This window comes from Archocentrus centrarchus, chromosome 2 (assembly GCF_007364275.1).
Source record: "Archocentrus centrarchus isolate MPI-CPG fArcCen1 chromosome 2, fArcCen1, whole genome shotgun sequence".
In the NCBI taxonomy this organism is placed as follows: Eukaryota; Metazoa; Chordata; class Actinopteri; order Cichliformes; family Cichlidae; genus Archocentrus; species Archocentrus centrarchus.
Genome location: NC_044347.1, coordinates 4,138,625 through 4,162,098, shown reverse-complemented (window position 1 = coordinate 4,162,098; position 23,474 = coordinate 4,138,625). Strand labels below are relative to the sequence as shown.

Here is a 23,474-nt window from a genome sequence, read left to right as displayed (position 1 = left end):
TTAAAAACACAATTAAAAGCTATGTTATCAAAAAAGTATTGGAGAGAGCAGCAAAGAATGAGCGTGTAAGACACAAAGGTGGCAGAGACCCAGTTTAGTTTTAATAAATCATTTATTCACAGTGAAACAATTAAATCCATAAACCAGGACAAAAGAAAAATAAAAGTATCAAAAACACTAAAATTATATTTAAAAAATTCAAACCGTGATGCTCACGCATACTGATGGGGTCTACATCGTCCTGAACAATACTAAAAAAATACAATAAAAGTCTGCTAATTATCCCAGTAAGAAGACCACTTTAAATATCAGGGGGTGTTCCCACTTGTAAAGCACTCTGGACTGGAGACACTGGTGGTGGTGGTGAAGATAAAGGTGGAGGCAGTGGCACAAAAAGGGGGTATGCACTAAATGCAATGCATGGGGCACCGCACAAGAGGGGGGCGCCAAAACCTGTCTGCATACACCTCAGAAAGTATATAGCTGCACCCCTGGGTGGAGGCTTGGATGGTGCATCGAGTGACTTGGGTGAGGTGGAGATAGGGAGGAGGTGGGTGGCACGACCGAGTCTGCAAGGGAGAGTGAAGGGTAAGATTTAAAGTGTGCAGAGTGGAGACTGATTGGCTTGAAGAAAGAAAGCTGATTGGACCAGAGCGATGATGTCAGCATTGAGTTTGCAGCAATGGGAAAGCAGACAGAGGAGTGGATACAGATCTTAATGAACTTCTGAATAAGCTGCATTATTTTTTTGTCAATTCTCAAAGTCGTCTGCTGCAAACAACAGAAAAGTTTCTCAATTTGAACATTTGATGTCTTTGTATCAGTTTCAGTTTTATTTAAGCCTTTATTAATGTCAGTTACTGCATAATGTTTTTGATTTACAGCTTTGAGTTCTGGTTTGTCCGCCTTAAATCTTAAACCACCTTAAAGCAGCTTTGGCTAAAAGTTGTCACATTCTTGAGTCCATCTCAGAAACAGCAGATTGTGTCTGACAGACATTCCTGTTGGTCCACCAACTGAACCCTGACAGTTTCAGCAAGTCCTCAGTGATCAGTCTGACCTCTGTCCACCAGAATCCAGCAGGTATCATCCACCTGTCCAGGTGTGTCTGTCAGCATTGATGCAGGGTGGAGCGAAGAAGCTGAACTTTGCAGTAAACACTCTCTGTAGCAAGAGCAGCAGGTGGAGGGGGGAGCTGGATCTCCTCGTACTGAAACACAACACGAGTACTGAGTACAGACAAAGTACGACTGCAGGAGAACAACGAGCTGCAGCTGCAGGGTCACCTGGAGCTCTCTGAGTTACCTGTGGAGCCTCCAGGCTGGTCCCAGCTGGAGGGAGGTTTGCCTGATACCTGCTGATTCTCCTCTTCAGAGACACTGATACACAACTCAGACCTGCCAACACACCATCAGGGAGTCACTGCAGTCCAGAGAAAGTTCAGTCTTTAAGCTCTGAGTGGAAGCTGCTGCAGGTCTGAACAAAACAAACTGCACTGAAGGTGAAACACTGAAAGAACTGATCCCTCACACTCAGGATAAATACAGAGGCTACATGTAGACATGAATTCATTCAGACCGTCCAATCAGCTGCTCCTCCCCTAAATGTGATTTTTGGACTCTAGTGGAGCTTTGCATCATTCACAATTTAAACGAATCCTTCTTTAGCTCATCCTGGACATTTATGCAGCTCATCACTTCAGTTTGAGAATAATTTCATATAATATCAGAATAATAATATTCTGGGTTCATGAGCAATTTACTTTTTGTAGATGCCAGCATCCACACAGCAGGAGGAGCAGATTAATGTGACTGAAGGCACAAAAATCTATTTTTTTAAGTAAATAAAAACTAAAATAAAATAAATTCATTAATGAGCTGATGGCCTTAAACACTGCTCTGTCACATGATCCAGTGGTTACATTTAAGCACTCTAAATAGACCGAAATGTTGCAGGAAGTGGAGACGTGCTGTTAGCAGAAGAGCAGAGAGACCACAGAGGTTTAAAAACGTGACAGACTCACAGATCACCACTAACACAAGCACAGCGTTCAGGCTCAGAGAGGTGAAGACCGCAGGATCGCTCTGCAGCACTCCTCTACTAGGGTCAGCGGGTGGAGGGACATCTGTAAACAGAGACACAGATTGACAAAGAAACGAAAGATTTATGAAGAAACTAACAGAGTCTGAGGTTACAGCTGAGGAGTTTGAGCTGATTAGGTGAAGAAAAGTCTGAGAGTGAAGTTTAGATCATTTTATCAGACTGGTTCCTCTGAGGACTCACAGTGTGTGTGATTGTTGGACTCTGTTTCACGTGTTATTGTAAGAAGCTGCGTTCAGTTTCAGTGTCGGCCTCTCAGACGCTGATAAAACTGCTGCTCAGAGAGTTTCCTCACAGACACCTGAAGCCTGTTTCCCTCCAGATGGAGAATCGGAGGAACCCTGAATCCTGAAAATCGTCGTATTTGGAACTTGAGGTCCAGAAATCATGAGTGTTTGCATGCAGCCGTCTGAGGCCTTCACTGAGTCCACACTTCATCTCATGTAAAGTGATTCACAGGCATCGCTGCAGATCGTTGTTGGTCAGTAACAACCTCACACACTTTGGTTGTGTAGTTAAACCTCTAATCTCTAATTGTGGATGCTCAAAGCTGATGCTGCTTTAACTGAGGCCCCGCCCACTTCCCTTCACTGAAGGTCAGCTCATCTGTCGGTGCTACGATGAATGTCACTGACTGGCTGGTCTCTGGTCAGCACACTTAGGTCTGACATTTAATACTGAACCCTTAAAAACCTCACTGTCGACATTTTGGAGCATCCAGCTGTTTTTGGAAGCTGTTCTGTTTTATAAAATATGTTTGATTGATTGAATGAATCTGATGGAGGTAAAACTTCACATTCAGCTCCACTCACAGAACATTACATCAGCTGAAGCTGCCGTTTACCAAAGATTAATCTCACTGGTATTTATTTATATTACCCTGTTAATGTCACATGAGGTTAGGGTCAGGTTCACATCCACCTCTACCAACGTATTTGACGAACCATAATATGAATCATAGCAGAAGAGCTGTGAGGCCAAAACGCATGTGAAAGAAAACACCTACTAGTTTCTGAAACTGCGCTTGCTTTGCATGATATGAAATTACAACCTGCCCCCCCGCACAGAGAGACATTACGTATTCAGTTGTTGACACAATTAATAGCAAACAGTGGGCGACAATCACCTGTATGAAACCAGGTTAACCTTTCACTACCTCATCAAGAAAACAGCCATGAAAAAAAATTATTTACACTTTTCACTCATTTGGCTCCATAATAACAGTGATATTTTTAATCCTGCATTTTACTTAGATTGTTTTTAACATATAGCTCTCTACCAAACAGTAGACCGGGCAGTTAAAGGGTTAAACTAAAACCTATCACACTTTCAGACGATGCTGGAGAAAAAAAGTCCTCTCTAGGTGAACCCACTGCTTTAATGCCCTGCCACAGGCTGGAGACCTGCTCAGGGTGTACCCTGCCTTTTGCCTTGTGGTGAAAATTTCTTAATGCCCAAAGACTCTGAGTGTGTCTCTGTGACAGTGAGGAGGAAACAGTGGCTGTGGCCTTTTTGTAATTTATCTATCTATCCATCCATCCATTTTCTTCCACTTATCCTGTTCAGAGTCGTAGGGGAGCTGAAGAATATCCCAGATTACATTAGGCGAGAGGCAGGGTACACCCTGTACAGGTCACCAGCCCAACACAGAGACACAGACCACCATTCATAACTATGAGAAATTTAGAATCAACAATTAACCTAAACCTAGTAACTGGATGTCTTTGGACTGCAGGAGGAAACTGGAGTACCTGGAGAGAACCCATGTAGACATGGGGAGAACATGCAAACTGTACACAGAGAGAGTGGAATCAAACCCACTCCTTCTAGAGATCATTCTAGCTGTGAGGCAGCAGTGCCAAACCACCACACCACAGTGCTTGTTGCCATTCAGAGCAGGAAAATGTTTTGTGTAGTCTTTGGTTTCCAGCAATGCACCAAAGCAGAAGCTGCCATTAACCACTGCCTTTCATAAATACACACAACTAACTCAGAGCAGAGCCCTCTGAGACCACATCCACACCACAGCCAGGGAGCTGTTTGAGTTTAAACACAACGATGCAGGTCTGCACTAACATGTATCCATGCTTCACCTCTGCACTAACATGTATCCATGCTCCACCTCTGCACTAACATGTACCCATGCTCCACCTCTGCACTAACATGTATCCATGCTCCACCTCTGCACTAACATGTATCCATGCTCCACCTCTGCACTAACATGTACCCATGCTTCACCTCTGCACTAACATGTATCCATGCTTCACCTCTGCACTAACATGTAACCATGCTCCACCTCTGCACTAACATGTACCCATGCTTCACCTCTGCACTAACATGTATCCATGCTTCACCTCTGCACTAACATGTATCCATGCTCCACCTCTGCACTAACATGTACCCATGCTTCACCTCTGCACTAACATGTATCCATGCTTCACCTCTGCACTAACATGTATCCATGCTCCACCTCTGCACTAACATGTATCCATGCTTCTCCTCTGCACTAACATGTATCCATGCTTCACCTCTGCACTAACATGTATCCATGCTTCACCTCTGCACTAACATGTATCCATGCTCCACCTCTGCACTAACATGTATCCATGCTTCACCTCTGCACTAACATGTATCCATGCTTCACCTCTGCACTAACATGTATCCATGCTCCACCTCTGCACTAACATGTATCCATGCTCCACCTCTGCACTAACATGTATCCATGCTCCACCTCTGCACTAACATGTACCCATGCTTCACCTCTGCACTAACATGTATCCATGCTCCACCTCTGCACTAACATGTATCCATGCTCCACCTCTGCACTAACATGTATCCATGCTCCACCTCTGCACTAACATGTATCCATGCTCCACCTCTGCACTAACATGTATCCATGCTCCACCTCTGCACTAACATGTATCCATGCTTCACCTCTGCACTAACATGTATCCATGCTTCACCTCTGCACTAACATGTATCCATGCTCCACCTCTGCACTAACATGTATCCATGCTCCACCTCTGCACTAACATGTACCCATGCTTCACCTCTGCACTAACATGTATCCATGCTCCACCTCTGCACTAACATGTATCCATGCTCCACCTCTGCACTAACATGTATCCATGCTCCACCTCTGCACTAACATGTATCCATGCTCCACCTCTGCACTAACATGTATCCATGCTTCACCTCTGCACTAACATGTATCCATGCTCCACCTCTGCACTAACATGTATCCATGCTTCACCTCTGCACTAACATGTATCCATGCTCCACCTCTGCACTAACATGTATCCATGCTCCACCTCTGCACTAACATGTATCCATGCTTCACCTCTGCACTAACAGGTACCCATGCTCCACCTCTGCACTAACATGTACCCATGCTTCACCTCTGCACTAACATGTACCCATTGGAGAAGTTCCAGGATGCAGAACAAGGGCTCAATGATGTTACACACTTTAATTAACTAAGAATAACATTGTTAGCAATTAGTTATTTATGGGCAGAGAGTGATGGGGTGGGGTGGGGGTGGGGGGCACTCTTTCTTCTGTAGTTTTCAGGATTAAATAAGAAACTTTGTCGTTACCTGAGACGAGGCGGAAAGTTCCCACAAACTGAATGCTGCCGTCTCTCTTGATGCCACAGTAGTAAAGCCTGCAGTCCTCTGCTGTCAGGTTCTTAATCATCAGGCTGTTTCCCAGGATTGAAAACTTGGTCTCAAAATCAGGAGAGTAGTAGGAAGGGACTGAAGACAAACTGCGACCGATAGCTGCTCTGAGCTGACTGTAGATCTCTATGTACCAGTGTGTGTCTGAACTCTGATCAGAGCAGTTTAAATTGACCTCTGCCCCCAGCTGCCCTCTGACCTCGGTCACGTTCTCGGCCTCTGCACAGAGCAGAACCTCCAGCAGGATCATCCACAGGAGAACCATGATCGGAGTGGTCTGACAGCAGCTCAGCTCTGATGGCTCTGACACAGATGTGATCTACACTTCCTGTTTCAGAGGTGATCACGTCGTGTGCAGCGTCTGATGACAAACCACAAATACCAAGTAACTCTCACAGGAAGTGAAGCTCCTTCACCACCAGCCTGAAGCCTGCAGCAGGAATCTGACTCAGTGCTTTTAGACTGATTTTGGAGTCGTTCACTCCTGAATGATCCGTTTTCACTGACAAGTAACAGCAGCTGAACTTTAACATGTGTGAGCTGATGAAGTGGCGCCATCCTGTGTCTCTAACAGGAACTGCAGACAAATATTCCAACAAGTTCAGATTTTATTCCAGTGAAACAAACTTCAGGTGAAAGCACACAGTCAGGGACATGAAGCACATCTAAGCCCCTCAAACACCACAGCACCTCCAGCTTTACCCAGTCAGTACTGCAATACATCCAGTACTGAAGTACAACCTCTAGTGCAAAACCAGGAATCACCTCTCTGCTGGCTTCATTACAAACACAATCACTGAAAGTCACTGCTGTAATTACACCGTACTACTTCATAAGTATCAGAATGACTACTTTTACTACCACAGTCTGTACTAGTACAGATATTACTCAGCGTTAGCAGTAAAAACCCTCTGGTAGTACTACTACAACTCTAACTATACCTTTAATTATTGTCAGTGGTGTTAAAATACTGAACTACCCACAATCCTGCTCATGATGGCTGCTGTTACTGCCTACAACTATTACCAAGTTACTCCTTCATTTGCAGTACCATTATGATCACACATACAATCGGAGTACTTTGTTTACTGTCAGTACTAATACTGCAGACTTTAACCCTTAAACTGGCTCAGACTGTCTGTACACCTGACTGCTGTGTGAGCAGCTCTCATTGGATCAGAGCAGCGCTCACAGTGACATCAGTGTTACTGCAGCAGTGGTTGGTTTACCTCTGCAGAGTCTCTGCGCTCTCATTGGTCAGAGCTGGAGGGTCGTCCACCTGCTCTCTGATGTTTCCTCTTCAGCCACAGAGATAAAAAACCCACAGCTGATAACAGAGCGACTGAATGACCTTCAGACCAACAACCTCACTGAGAGTCTCACCAACACGACTTTAATCTCTGAAAATTACTTTTAATCTAGCATAAAATCTGTGAACAAACCGAGATCAGTGATTGATTCATGAGTTTAAGGTCCAGAGGAATCAGCTCACTTTATCCCAGAGACTGACAGCTTTGGATTCTCTGTTGAGCTTTTCTGTAGCATATATAAGAAAATAATAAACCATGAAATAATAATCTGTCCAGCGATGCTCCTCCAGCTCTGTTACCAATACTGTGGAGCCTAAAAAAGTAGATTTTTAAAATACTGATGACCAAATTCTTCAGCATTAACTCAAAGATGTTCACACTGAACACTCGTTCAGACTCAGATAAAATTTGACCGAGATTACATTAAACTACTTATTTATTTTCATTTTGGACAATTTCTTTATTTCTTTATAATTTTATAATCTTATAATAACTTCATAATCTTTTCTGCATTATTCATACAATAATTCAAAATATTACAAAGGCAACAAATCGAAACTTATGAGCTGAGAAAAATTATCCCTGATTATTTCATTAAAAATGATGTAACAAATGAGAGCATCATGGATACATTACATTTGATCATAACATCACAAATAAACACAGGAATGATTTTCATTCATAATTTTAAGTTTTGCCTGTAATGTGTGTTTTATATGTCTGGTAACTGTTGCAGATCTGATGTTTGTATTATATGTATATTTTTAGATTATTATATTTTTATTTTAGAGAGTTTGACTTCCTACAGCAGGGCACTGAACAGGAGTGGCCCTCCAGTCTCTACATCCTGTATAATGACAATAAAGGGATTCTATTCTATTCTATTCTATTCTATTCTATTCTATTCTATTCTATTCTATTCTCTCAGAACTGTTACCAACTGTGGAACATAATTACCTGTGAAAGTGGAGGGTAAATGTAGCTCTGTAAATAAAGCAGGAAACTCTGAAGTGAATGAGCCTCTGGGTCACAGGCTGCGCTGCTTACAGTCACTCAGTGTAATCAAAGAGTGGAAAATATGAAATATATCTACAGGACCTTTGACTGACCCTGTGAGTCACGTCCTCTCAGGTTACTGTTTCTTTTCAGGATGAACAGGTTTCAGTAACGAGCTGCTGTTTTTGTTTTTATTGGGTTAAATAGATTTGTTTAAAATTTTGATTTATAACCTATTCTGTTCTATTTAGCACGTGTTATTATTAGTGTCTGGATTATGTTCAGATTGGCGGGTGGGACAGAACCTGTGGAAGGGCCCACAGACAGCAGAGCTGAATGTGGCTGTGCAGCAGCAGCTGTTCGATCCAATGATGCTGAGCCCATAAATAAAAGCCTGAGGCAGTGAGAGAGGATGAAGGCAGCTGATGAGGAGCTGCTGCTCTCACTCAGAGGATGGAGATTTCTAATTTACTTTACAGTTGATCACTTCCAGACACTTTCCTGTTTAATGACCACATGGAAACTGTATTTCCTGCTCTGACGCTCTTCATCAGATGATCGTTGCAGTTACCAGAAACATCACAGCTTTTATGACACGTGTGTGAAACGGGGTGAAAAGCACCCACAGAGGTGAAGCCTGCAGTCCTCTGCTGCCACGCGTCTGTTTCCCAGGACTGAAAATTTAGTTTCAAAATCAGGAGAACAGCAGGAAGCATCCATCTGCCCCAGTTTCAAACTGCCATATTTAATGAAATGAGTCAAAATAAAATCAGTTCATCATCTGCTCAACAGCTCCAGTTTGTTCCTGCTGAGAAACTCCTCCATGAGCAGCTTCAGTTTCCCGGTGAACTCTTATTTTACATTTTATTTTCCTCCCAGTCTGCCTCCTGAGTCCAGGCAGTGTTAACTAGTGTTACACTGAGGTATCAGTGCCCTTTATGAACTTGATGGAGTAAGCTCCACACAGCTCCAGTGACCTCTGCTGGTGTTTGACCTGATGGAGTTCATCACCAAATGCACGAAAAGCTGCTGCTCAGGGATTCACCAGCTGCACAGAAGTGTGACGTGAAGGCTCGTGTTGGTTTTGGTCCCTTCTCTGTATCTGATCTTTGGAGCCTCTCAGCTCCTGATGAACTCTGTCAGAGCGCCTCTTTGTTCACAACGTTTCTATTTGAGTTCAACACGTTCTTCAGGGGATTCCTCGACTACGATCGACCTCACCAAAACACACGTCACACACATCAGGTTGTGTTTAATCTGTTTATCTAATATTGATAAACAAGCTGATAAAAATACACCATTGTTATTCTATTAGTTGTTGTTGTTTGTGTATACAGTGATGATAAAGCTGTGGTCACAGCCTGCTGCAGACTTGCAGCCTCTATGACAGCAGAGGTTGTGGCAGGTTGCAGGTCTGTTCAGGTGTGTGTTAACACAGCTGCAGAGAAACACTTTAAAGCACATGTTGCTAATTCAAACAGAAACACACTGACTGTGAGAAGAAAGGAAGGAGGAGCAGTCTGACAGTCACAGCGTTGCTGTTTCAGTGTGTGCAGGTTTCTCTGGACTGCCTGAATCTTTGTCAGGATTTAGACTTCGATGATGGAGGCCACTGATTCTTTGTTGATGTTTTTCCTCCTTTCAAAGAGCAGGAAATCCCCTCCTGTTGTTAAACTCTCTGAGAAACTGGTTTCTGTATCTCATCCTGTCACTCTCTGACCTCAATAGTTTGTTACATCATCATAACCTGTTTTAAACCTCTTGATGTAACTGACTCAAAATGAGAAGTTCTTCAGAAAACAATCATGTTTCTCTCTTTGAACATTTGATGTTTGTATGTAAATCAATGCATTCATGTTTTTCACACAGTAACAAAACTGAGAAACAGACGCACACAAATAAAGATGACATGCTGGAGTCACATATTAGAGGAAAGCCTTTAGAAATGGGGCCGTGAAGCTGGGGAGGAGTTACAGGACTCTTTTGATACGACTCATTAGCAGCTGTCTGAGAACACAGCTGGTGGATTTACAGACTCTGTAATAAGTTAGAGAAGCCAGTGCACTGCCAATGTGTCCACACATACCCAAACCAGAGACCCTGGGTAAATGCTGAGCTAAGCTAAAAGCACAGACCTCTGCCTTTAATGTAGGGAATTTAGACGCTTACAACACCAGATACACCTTCATCATGAAGACCAACAGGGACCACAAGGACAAGCGGAGTCCAGATACCACAGTTTGGACCACAAAAGCTTATGGAGCAGACTGCACTGCTGTACTGACTATAAAAAAGAAAAACATAGTATTCTGCCCACCTCCCACTCCTGCTTCCTTCAAGCCCCCCATCATCATTCCTATCCCGCAGAATCCACTGGTGTCGTGTCTAAATGATTGGGTGGCTGTTTCAGAAGGAACAGAGCTGTGGACAAAACATCTCCGTGGCCTCGTCCACGTGGAAAAATGAAAAATCATCATTATCTTTGGAGATAACATGACCACCGTGGACCTGATCACTGACGACATGATCTGAGGACAGGAGGGCGCTAAATAACTGCGGCCAGGAGAAAAACCTCAACATCAGCAGACCAAGAGAGGAGATAGTGGACTACAGGAAACAACAAGGCGGGGAACACTGATCAGTGGTGTTAAGGATGAATGGATGTGTAGTTTCATGTTGCCCGGTGTGAACACTACTGAGGATCTCTCGTGGGCTCGTCGTGCAGCCATTGTGGTCAGAAAGGCTCCACTTCCTGATGGGCTGCATTAGCGTTGGGTGTGGTGGAGGTGGCAGAGAGCCTTCCTGCCATCGAGGACGTCCACCACCATCAGTGTGTGTAAGGCTCACAGCGTTATCAAGGATCAGCTATCAGCACACCTGCTATTCACAGGAGCTGGGCTGCACAGATCCTAGAACAGTTTTTACTACCGCTTTACTACAACACCTGACCAATCAGAATGCACTGTTTCTGGTCTCACTGTAGTCCAGTTTGTTGCAGACACACTGCTGCTGACTGCAGTACAGTGAGCTGTCAGTGAAGCTGTCAGCAGCACTGCTGCTTACAGGGATCACGTTTTCACAACAATGCTGCACATCAGGCAAAATGTTTATCCATTTTTGGCTTTATTTTATTTCTGTTTATTTTAAACTTTTATTGTTTATTTTCAGGTTTTTTTTTTTAATATTTTGCTAATTTTTGCTACAATCAAACACATTTTATTGTAACGTTGATGCTGTGATAAACTGCACTGACAAATAAAGCTAAACACAAATAAAAACAAACACAAATAAAAACAAACACAAATAAAGATAAACACAAATAAAAATAAACACAAATAAAAATAAACACAAAAAACAAACACAAATAAAAAATAAACACAAATAAAACCAAACACAAATAAAGATAAACACAAATAAAAATAAACACAAATAAAAATAAACACAAATAAAAATAAACACATATTTGTGAGTTCTGGTTTATTCCCGTCAGATTTCAAACCACCTCAGAGCAGGTTTGGCTAAAAGTTGTCAAATGTGAATCCAGCAGGTATCATCCACCTGTCCAGGTGTGTCCGTCATTTTTGAGGCAGTGTCCAGAGAGGTAGCTGAGCGATGTAGTAAACACACTCTGCAGGTGGAGCAGCAGGTGGAGGAGGGAGCCGGATCTCCTTGTCCTGAAACACAACACGAGTACTGAGTACAGACAAAGTACGACTGCAGGAGAACAACGAGCTGCAGCTGCAGGGTCACCTGGAGCTCTCTGAGTTACCTGTGGAGCCTCCAGGCTGGTCCCAGCTGGAGGGAGGTTTGCCTGATACCTGCTGATTCTCCTCTTCAGAGACACTGAGACACAACTCAGACCTGCCAACACACCATCAGGGAGTCACTGCAGCTTCACACTCAAATCAGCACTGATCACAAACAGCACATTTCTCCTCTGTGTGTGATCACCAGCAGAGACACCTTTCAAGATGAGACACAACACCTGGAGACCAGCAGCACAGGTGAAACAGCTGATAGACAGTAAATAAAGTTCAGGTTAGAGGCTCTGACTGGAAGCTGCTGCAGCTCTGAACACAAACTGATACAACAAACTGCTGCAGGAAGTGAGACACTAAAAGATGAGCTCATATCACACTTTAAATAAAAGACCAAAACTGCACATCTGAGACTTTTAGAAAAGTTGAGTCATCTGCTCCTCCTCAAAAATGTGACACCTGATAAAGACATAAAAGTTCCTTCCTCTCTACGCTACATTATTACTTCCTTTAATTCATTGTTATTAATACATATAAAACTTGGGCCTTATTATTCTTAATATAAGAGCTTATCCTGAGCATTCATGCAGCACGTTAGTTCAGTTTTTTAGCTCCTCCCCCTTTAAGACCCTCTAAAAGTGGCAGCACCCGGTGCTGTGAGCTGTAACATCTGTATGTGGGCATGTTGCAAATGCACGCTGCACTTTTGGCTCACAGGAATAAATTTCATACATTTACCTTATTAGTTTAAACTTTCAAATTTAATATGAACATCTGGTGTTGATCCAGGCTCCGTTTCTCAGCACTCGACACCTATTTCAAATCATCACAGCTGAATATCAGCGCTCAGTCATTCTGAGAGCTGCATTTATACCACACGGATTTTATTGTGAGTTCATGAAAGTCTCTCACACACACGCACACACACACACACACACACACACACACACACACACACACACACACACACACACACACACACACACACACACACACACACACACACACACACACACACACACACACACACACACACACACACACACACAGCTGCTGACAGACTGATGGTGCTGATAATCTAGCTATGATTTCTCAGGATGATCAAAGGTGAGATTTAGTGAAATGCTGAAAGTTTTGAGCATCCAAACATGTTTCACTCGACAAAAAGCTTCATTCATGAGGACGAGGCCGTCACCGCCGCTCTGTCACATGATCTAGCGGTTGCTTAATGTGGAGAGATGCTGGTTTTATCAGAAGAGCAGACAGACCATAAAGGTTTAGAGACACACTCACAGGTTACCACTAAAATGAGCGCAGCGTTCAGGGTCAGTAAGCTGAAGACGACAGCACTCTGCAGCACTCCAGCGTCACTCTGCTGATCTGAGACCTGAGGATACGCGTTTGGAGTAACATCTGGAAAGAGAAAAGAGACACAGATTGAAGATTTATGAACACAATCTGAGGCTTTTTGAGACTGACAGCTCTAAAGAGCATTTTATCAGACTGGTTCCTCTGAAGCCTCAAAGAGTGGCCAAGTGCTGTGAATATTTACACACAGCATCATTTTATTTTAACCTCCGAGAAGATTCAGAAGATGTTGTTATAGCAGCAGGATGAGGGTTAGACACAGGTTTCATACACATTTCTTTATAAACCTAGTAAATTAGATGCAGACCCAGACAAACATCTGGTCTCACACTTATCTACGCCCAGTCTTTGTCTTGCACCTCAAACACAGAGTAAAGAGCATTTCTCAGAGCTGCATCAGAGGTGAGAAGAAAACTGCTGTCAGCCACAAAGCTCACTGCCTCACATGAACTGACGCATTTAACTAACAGCTCGGCCCCCTGACACCCTAACCTCCACTAAAGTCAGTCCAAAAAACGTTGTCGTTACCTGAGACGAGGCGGAAAGTTTCCACAAACTGAATGCTGCCGTCTCTCTTGATGCCACAGTAGTAAAGCCTGCAGTCCTCTGCTGTCAGGTTCTTAATCATCAGGCTGTTTCCCACGATTGAAAACTTGGTCTCTAAATCAGGAGAGTAGTAGGAAGGGACTGAAGAGAAACTGCGACCGATAGCTGCTCTGAGCTGACTGTAGATCTCTATGTACCAGTGTGTGTCTGAACTCCCACTGGGGCAGGTTAGAGTGACCTCTGCCCCCAGCTGCCCTCTGACCTCGGTCACGTTCTCGGCCTCTGCACAGAGCAGAACCTCCAGCAGGATCATCCACAGGAGAACCATGATCAGAGTGGTCTGACAGCAGCTCCTCTCTGATGGCTCTGACACAGATGTGATCTGCACTTCCTGTTTCAGAGGTGATCACGTCGTGTGCAGCGTCTGATGACAAACCACAAATACCAAGTAACTCTCACAGGAAGTGAAGCTCCTTCACCTCCAGCCTGAAGCCTGCAGCAGGAATCTGCCTCAGTGCTCTTCACTCATTTTTAGGTCTTTACTCCTGAATGATCAACATTCACTGAGGGTACTGTTGGAGTAAACACACAAACAAGCAACAGCAACTTTAACAGCAACATAGTTGCACATGAGGTACCTTTAATAAAACACCAGCAGAGGAAGTACTGACTCTAATGGCAGAAAAGGATAGTACAGGGTAGTGTATCTTTTGGAAGAAGTAACAACAGCAGTGATATAGATGTACATTCATAATAATTAAGCACCAGGGCTGATGTCATCATCAGATAAACATGTTTGAGCTCATCAGGTGGCTCCATCTTGAGTCTCCACTCTGTTACTGCAGGAAAACTCCAACATTTCTACAGTCAAAGCAGGCCTGTTAAATGATATAACCCTGGTTATTACCACATCTACTACAGCCTTTAGCACATTTAACACCAACGTGCACTACAGTAAAATAATGAATAGTTTAAATTAAAAAAGGGTTTGTGGAAATTCATGCTGCACACATTCAAATAACACCACAACAACCTCTAATCTAACCCCAGGCCCACAGATCAGCAGCCTCCAAAGCTTCACCAAACAGATGCATGTAGCTTAGATTTAAAACAGCCATAGATGATGCATTTCGATGAACATCATTCACTGGTGAAAGGACAGCGTGATGGAGTGATGGTGTGCAGAAAAGGACCCACATGCATTCTTCTGGGCCCAAACCTGATCTACAACAAACAACTTTTATTCAGGTCAAATCAACTGCTGAATCCAAGGAAGCATAAAAAACAGGGAAAACTAAACTGGGAGCACAGATGACCTGATAAAGGGAGACACAGAGAAGTCAAACTAAAAGCAGCACCTGAGACAGTAAGGTGGATCATTCAACACCTGTCACACGGAGTAAGACCTGACAACAGCAGGCAGGAAATAAACTGAAAAGTCAAGGACTTAAATCTGAACTCTAACCATGAGCAGAATTCAAACAGCTTCATTTAAGGCCTGAGAACATGAACATGAACATCAGGAAAGCAACCAGGAATAACTGCTGGAAGCAAAAAAAGAAGACAAACAGACTGTGATGATCTTGAGAAGGTGTATGGATGGAGCAGGTCTCACACAGGTGCAGGTCTAAGACCAGTGAAGTCTTTAAACAGGAGCTGTGCTGCTTCATAGTCTCTGCAGCTTGAAGACCTTTCACCTCTCACCCAAAGGCTTCTTCAGCTCTCAGAACTAGTGAGGTTGCAGTTGGTGGAGGGTGGTCATCTTCTGCAGCGATGCTCCGCCCCCAACTCTGTGGATATGTTTAGAAATCCTCCTTCAACCGCTTTGATGGATCACCTCCACTGTGCCCAAACAGCAAGCCTTCAACTAGAAGCAGGGCTGGTGGTGTGGTTAAACCCCCTGGGTTTGATGGTGTGACCCTGGGGCATGAAGTGAAGGGTTCCTGGTCAAACTCCTGACCTCACTTGCTGCCTTCAGGCTTGGACAGAAAGCTGCTGATTGGTCCCTGAGTCACAGCTCTCATCAACAGTGATGATCCTTCACTTGAAGTTGAGTCTGAGGCCCACACTGAAAACATAGGTGCATAAATATTAATATTCAGGAGAGTATGTCCAGAGTCAGACAGACTCTTCCTCACCTGGACGTCCTGCCCCTCAGCTGTGAAGAGGTGCACAGAGGAACATGAACCAGTGGGAGGGCTTTTGTTGGGTTGAAGGACCTTCTGTTCACCTGCTGTGTGCTAATGTGCTCCATGTTCACGCAGGCTGATAATGTCCATCTGAATATGCTGTTCAGTTAAAGTCTTGGTTTTTGGTCAGGCCAGGGTTATAATAGTTTTGGATTTTACATTATAGTTTAGTTTTAGTTAGTTTTTACTTTTTTTTCTTTAATTCAGTTAGTTTTAATTAGTTTTCAGAGTGGATTTTCTCATTTTTATTAGTTTTTATTTTTGGTTTCATGCTTAGTTTCACTTAGTTTCAGTATTAGTTTTAGTATTTTCATACCTAATCAGGTGCAAGATTCAAGGTGCAAAAGTGACTATTGTGTAATGAAAACTTGACAAAAGATACCGTTTAAAGAAATATATTCAACAACCAACTGTTCACAAGACATGCTAAATGTGTGTAATATTAAGGACACACATGAACATCAACAGGGAGAAACAAAGAAAAACATGAACTCCCAAACTCAATAAATTCTACAATAAACTCCACAATAAACTTCAGCATCAGTGCAGCAGATTAATAACGCCTACATGTGGTGTTAAACAAAAACAAACTCTTTGAAGGAGTCAAAGCTCAAATCCATCTGCATCCTGATGTTCTCACCACCTGAAGCTGCTTCTGTTTTGGAGCTAGCTTGGTTAGATGCTGCTAATTAAACTTGCAGGGTCTTTGCGGCCTCTGTACACAACCTACAGAAGTTGCCGACCTCATGTCCGCATTTATGCTTGTGTAGCTGGATTGTGAGTGTTAATTACCTTGTGGTCGTGTGCAGGTGTTTGTACTCAAAGAACCTCCATACGGGACTCTGCCGCTTTCTCGGCAGACCGCAGCCATTACTTTGCGGACCAGCGCGGTGAGCGCACGCACATGTGCACTCACACAGTTGTCCTGTGGCGCTCCCAGCTTAAACTCGGAGAGCGGAAAAAATGATTTCATATCAATCCACAAGGCTTAAAAAAAAAAAAAAAAAACAAGTAAATGAAAGTCAGCTTATCGATAATTTCAGTTAGTTTTAGTTAGTTTTGTAAACTCACCAGTGGCGGTCCTAGCCTGTTTGGCGCCCTGGGCGAGCATCCCCGCCGGCGCCCCCCGCCCCCCCCCCCCCCACACACACACACACACACACAATAGCGATCGCCGCACTACTACACTTGGGGGGTTAATGAGCGACTGCTGTGTGGTGTATGTAGCTTTCTGCCATGGTCTGACAGACAGGCTTTAACAGAAGGTCCCCCCACCATCACAGGCACACTCAGAATTTCTTTTAAATTTTTATTTGAAAAAACATGGAAGAAACTGAAATATTACACAGCTTCTGCTTACCTTTATCTTTGCTTGTTTCTCCTCTTCTTCTTTTCTCTTTTTCCTAAACTGTGCACCTGATGGCTTTGACCTTTTCCTTTCCATCTGCCACAATTCGCCACCACCACCGCCCATCCCCAGGGTTGTCAGATCTGACTGACAGTTGCCAGCCCAACACAACAAAACCTCCACTGAAACTCATGTTAATAGCACCAGGTGTGATATATATTTAAATATACAAGCTTTGGGTAACTTGTTAAAATTTTGGCTGCTTTTCACCATATTTGGTAGGTTTTTAGGAAGTTTTTATTGTAAAATTATATATCTATATAATTTTATAATTATATAGAAATATCTATATAATATTCCACCCCAATGTGTTCACAAGCTGCCCAATCTGGCAACACTGCGCCATCCACCAACATTTGTCCAAACTGTCTAGATTTGTATTTGTGTTATTTTTTTTATAAGGATTCGGGTTCACACAAATACTGTGATTTAATGACCATATTTACAGTATTATAGATGAAATGGACTTTGTGCTCTATCAGTTGTGTGCATCTAATTTTATTAGACGCACAGATTCATTCTGTGGAACATGGGAGGAAAAAAAAAAAAAAAGAGTCAGTTTTGCATATCTCGCAAAAGTTTTGCGAGATCCTGAGTTACTTTTGCGAGATCTCGCAAAACTTTTCAATATTAGGACATACACTTCGCGTTAATCTTGATATGGCAGTGTCCGTGAGGATGAAAGGTTTGGCGAGAGACTGCCAGCAAAAGTCGCCTTTATTTATAATTCAGCGGTTACTGTTGGCTGTAACCAGGCCCAAACTGTACAGGCATGAATGAATGAACCCGGCTGACAGTCTCACTCTCACGCCATCACTGCTTCACTCGACTCGCACCCCAGGCTGAGAGGAGAAGGGGGCGGGGCAGCGCTGTGTGTGTGACGATCGAGTGAAGCAGTGACAGCGAGACAGAGAATCCCCGCCTGCCCCTTTCCTTCTGTTACAACCTGTCTGACCATTGCAGAAAGCTACATGCAATACACAGCAGGCAGAAGGCGCCCATTACCCCACAAGTGGAGCAGTGCGGTAGGCGCTGCTGCGGCGATCGCAATGCGTTGGGGGGAGGGGGGCGGTCATGCCGCCCTAGATGAAATGCCGCCCTGGGCGGCTGCCCATGTCGCCCATATCAGAAACCGCCACTGAAACTCACAATTCAGTTTTAATTAGTTATCGTTTTTTCCTTTTAATTATAGTTTTTATTTATTTCAGTTAACGACAATGTTTTTTCAATTTCAGTTTTCGTTATTTCGTTCGTTTTCGTTAACTATAATAACCCTGGGTCAGGCTAATATTAGAGACCCACGGCCCCATCAGGGAAACCATCCTAGGTTTCTGAAGTCAGATGCAGTAAAAAGACAACGTTTTGTTGAATAATTATCCACAGGTGTAGTTTGCCTGTGCAGCAGTCTTCATTGTTCTGTGTGTAACTATTCTCAGACATACATATTATGTTATGTATTATTAATCAAGGATCCTCTGAGCCTTTTGGGAGAAGTGGGCTAATTTAAACCTTTAACCCCTCCGAGGTGCAGGGACACACCTCTCTGATGAAGTCTTCTTCTGACTGTTTGGACTCAGGGAACAAACACTGCTCCAGTGTTTGCTGGATCTCCTCCACTGTGTCAGAACAGCAAACCCTTCAAATAGAATCAGATTTTGGGGAATAGAAGACAAAGATGAAGTCATAGACTCCTAAATTTGGGAAGAAGGGCTGGTGGTGGAGCCTGAGGGGAATATGCTATGAATTTTTATGGGCAGTTTTGGATCTCTTTGATTGTATGGTAATGTGTCCCATGTTCACAGCAGAGAGATGGATGTGCATTTGCTGCATAGATCGGTTTAAGTCTTGGTTTTTAGTTAAAAGAAAGTAATGCTGTTTTTAGAGAACCTCATCAGAAAAGCCATCATATATTCCAGTTTAACCTTGTTAATTAAGGAGGGGCTTAAAGGCTGAAGTGCACGAAAACAAGTGACTGGGGAACGAATGTCCAGTAAATGTGCCTTCAGTTAGATAACATACGGCAGTGTGTCTGTGTGACCGCAGCACAGCTGTGCAGCTAAACAAAGCCTCCTTCTGAGCATTTAGCATGATTCACTTTCATGTTGACATCTCTGACCTCTGGGTCAAACAGCAGACATGAGTCCTCTCGCCTCATGACGATGACGACATCAGAAATCTGCTGATTCACACGTGAAAACACAAACCGAAAATCGTTCTTTGGCTTTACGTTTTCAGCCACTTTCACCGATGATAGACTGCATTCAGCCAAGACTGACTGAATACACCATAAAAATGAGGATGAAATGAGCTTAGTGCTTCAAAATGATCTTCATCAGACACTGTCTGTACCTACGCCGCCTTCAGGGCCGAGGGTGAAAGAGGATGTGGTTTTAGAGTGCTTCTTGTTAAGTCACACAGTTCTCTGTCAGATGCTTTTTCTTTTTTTTTTTTGGAAATGTGAACTTCTCTGTGGTTGCAAAGACTTCCCTAAAGCTGCTGAAGCCTCTGCTGAAGTCTGTCAATAACAGATTAAGCAGCAGTGAGTCAGACAGGCTGTGCAAACATCTGTGAAATACTGCTGCACACACACGCTCACACACATGCACGCACCTACCATCAGTTCATTGTAATACAGTAGCTACGTCTCATGTTCCAAGTAAAACACCAACACTGTTGTTGAACTCGATGATGATGTTCATCGCCAGTTAAATCTAAAAGGAATCATGACTCTGAGATAGCATGAGGGCGTGCAAAGTTTACTGAGTTGTTGCTGATTTTTGTTTATCCAGAGATGAAGTTGTTCCTCCCACCGCCTGACCACAGCACAGCCAGCATCAAACACCCCCCTCCTACAGAGCAGCTGCAAGTCAACCTGAGAAACTGCTGCTCAGCACACGATGAACACCTCCTCCTCAAAAGGAACCAGTTGACAGCAGACGTGAGGGTACATGCAGGAACTGAAATAAGGCTCATTAAAAAAGCAAATCAACATCAGTAGTGCAGTACTAAACTTACAGAATCATCCTGGATTGTAATATAATGCTGTGTTTTCCTTCTGCATCCCTCCATAATACACAAATATTCATTGGCCTCAGCACTCTCATGCGCTGGCAGCAATATATGCAGCTGAAAAACTGAAAACAGTCCCATTTCAGAGGACTAAGAAGTCCTCATTAGGCATAAGTTGCAGGTTTTTCTACCAGGAGACTGACGTCCTGTTTGGGGTTTAAGATTTAGGCACTAAAAATGACTCAGTCACGTTCTGGAAATAAAACCTGTTTGCAAACACACCAACAGCACTGCTCATTAACAAATGAGGAGTTCTGAGTGACAGTTTCCTAAAAAATAACATCCTAACTGGGTGAATCAGGGCAGATGCTGAAGAACACCATGAATGCAGTTTGGGCAGAAGAGCACTGACAGGACGCCCAGCTATGAGTTGAGGATATTTTAGACACTATACTGCTAAAAGTATTCACTCACCATCCAAATCACTGAATCCAGGTGTTCCAGTCACTTCCATGTCCACAGCTGTATAAACCAACCATCTAGGCATGCAGACTGCTTCTACCAACATCAGTGAAAGAATGGGTCGCTCTCAGGAGCTCAGTGAACTCCAGCGTGGTACCGTGATAGGATGATACCTGTGCAACAAGTCCAGTTATCGAATGTGGTCACTATTAAATATTCCACAGTCAGCTGTTACTGGAATTAAACCAAAGTGGAGATGACTGGGAATGGCAGCAATTCAGCCATGAAGTGGGAGACCACGTAAAATCACACAGTGGGGTCAGCCTGTGTATATTGCACAGAGGTCACCGACTTTCTGCAGCCAATTGCTACAGACCTCCCCTCCCTTAGTTCCAGTTAAAGGAACTCTTAATACCAAGAAATACCAAGAACATCTGGACAATTTCATGCTCCCAACTTTGTGGGAACAGAGAAATGTGCTGTTTGTGATCAGTGCTGATTTGAGTGTGAAGGTGTAGTGACTCCACTGATGCCACCAGTGTACACAGCAGCTCCATAAAGACATGGATGAGAGAGTCTGGTGTGGAAGAACTGGACCTCATCCCGTTAGAACACCTTAGGGATGAATTAGAGTGGAGAGTTGAAGCTATTATAGCTGCAAAGGGTGGTCTGACATATTAAACCCTATGGATTAGGAATGGGATGTCACTCAAGTTCATATGCATTTAAAGGCAGATGAGCAGCAATATACTGTATTTTGTGTATTTATGTTGCAAATGCTGATGGTATTTGGCAGTTTACATATATTGTTTATACCCATGTTCTCTGTTTCAGTTTCTGTTTCTTTTTTTAATCTATGGTGCAACAACTACTGGAACTGTCTAGAAGTCTAAGAAACCGCCCTGGTTTAAAGATGGCGTCAGGTCTGTGAGTCTAAAACTAGTCACATTTTCAGGAATTTCTGCTTCATGTGTTCAGTTATGCAGAATGAGGAAATCAGAACTAGTGTTTTAGCTGCTCACAGAGAATGTACAAATACATATAAATATAAAAGTGCTGACCCCCAGACAGACCACAAGTGCCTATATATATATATATATATATTTACTCCCTAATTTACTTCCTAATCTCATCGTCTTTTATCTCTCTTTTGGATCCCTTTGAGTATTTAATAAAGTTCTCCATCTGACTGACTTGACTCTCTCACATAAACTCTGCACTGAAAAGTTCATCAAGTTCTTCAGGGGAAATCCCCAGACTACAACCGACATCAAGAAAACACCTCCACACAAAAACACTCTGCACTAGATGTGCTGAACTCACCTGGACAATTTAACCAGATAAACTGGATTTGTGTACATCTGAACTCTACATGGAAGTCTTCACCTCTCTATGATTCATCCTGGCTGAAGCAATGCAAAATATTATTACTTCTATAGTTAAATATGTACAATAATAATAAAAGGTATTTACTATTAGCTGACAATGGTGAGCAGTGGAGGAATTTTTCAAACCATTACTTTGTGAAAAGAAGCAATAAAACACCATAGATACCTCACCACACATAAAACTGCATTATTGGAAAATTGTGCATGAGTATCAAAAGTGAAAAAAACAAGATTTAAAAAAATTATTCTGCAGCAAAATGTTCCCCACCAGCATGACATGGATCAGTCTTACTGCTGCACACGTTCAAGGTTGAGCTCATTTTCAATACTGATTTTATTTTAATGTCCAGGATCATATTCCATAAACCACATGTTTGTGGTGGCTTGAAAATGATCATGTAACATTATTCACATGACTCCTGTTTGAGTAGACTTTGCCTGAGAGCAGGTAAACAAAAAACAGCCTAAAATGTAAATCAGTGTCATCGGTCATCTTTAGTAAAGAAATAACCAACACAGACTCAGAAAGCTTGACCTGCGATCTACTATGTGCACCGAAGACCCTGAAACCTTCACGCATGCTCTTTTGTTAAAAACATGTGAAGCCAACCAATAAAAATGCACCATCATTATTCTGGTCATGGTGGTTTCACGTTGATACACAGCGATGATAAATCTGTGGTTGCAGCTTGCTGCAGAAACAGGAACTTTCTTGCTCCAGCCTCTGACGGGGACGGTCGCATTCTATCTCTCTCCCTGCCCTCCCTATCTTTCCTGCTTGCTGCTTGCTGTGAGAGCGTCTCTTGCACACTGTTCGAATAAGAATAAGATTGAGAGCAATATGGATTTGGCAAACTGGGCCTTCAAGACCATGGATCGAATTTTTTCCACTATGAGATCTGGGAAAGGGGAGCCTGCGTGTCCGAGTGGAACAGACCCGGTTGGATACGTCATCGACTCTTGGAGCTCGTGGAGACCTGTGTGCTTCTCGGCCCTAGAGGTGGAAGACGTGGAAGACGCTTACATATTTGGCTATCTGGTAGCGGTATCTTTTCTGTTTGGGCTTGGAGGATACCTGATTTACCGTGAAATCAAGAAAACCTGGACGGCAGTTCGACATCTGCAGAGGCTGCCGACCCAGGTGGATGGGCTGACCAGAATGGTACAGACTCAGACTCAAAGCCTGATGAACCTGAGCCGTAGACTTGGGGAGTAGCAGGTGAGAGGGGTTCGATCTGGAGATAAGGTACGGTTCTGCTCAGT

The 23,474-nt window shown here is 43.3% G+C and overlaps 1 protein-coding gene across 1 annotated transcript; it reads right to left on the bottom strand.

The window, feature by feature from the left end:
• Positions 1–1,111: 1,111 nt before the first annotated feature.
• Positions 1,112–6,042, bottom strand: LOC115798287 (uncharacterized). The gene is made up of 4 exons (XM_030755095.1): positions 5,697–6,042; positions 2,024–2,125; positions 1,306–1,397; positions 1,112–1,210 (listed from the first exon to the last, which is right to left on the bottom strand). Exons 1-4 carry the CDS (start codon positions 6,040–6,042, stop codon positions 1,112–1,114), a joined length of 639 nt encoding a protein of 212 aa, XP_030610955.1.
• Between the last annotated feature and the right edge of the window lie 17,432 nt (positions 6,043–23,474).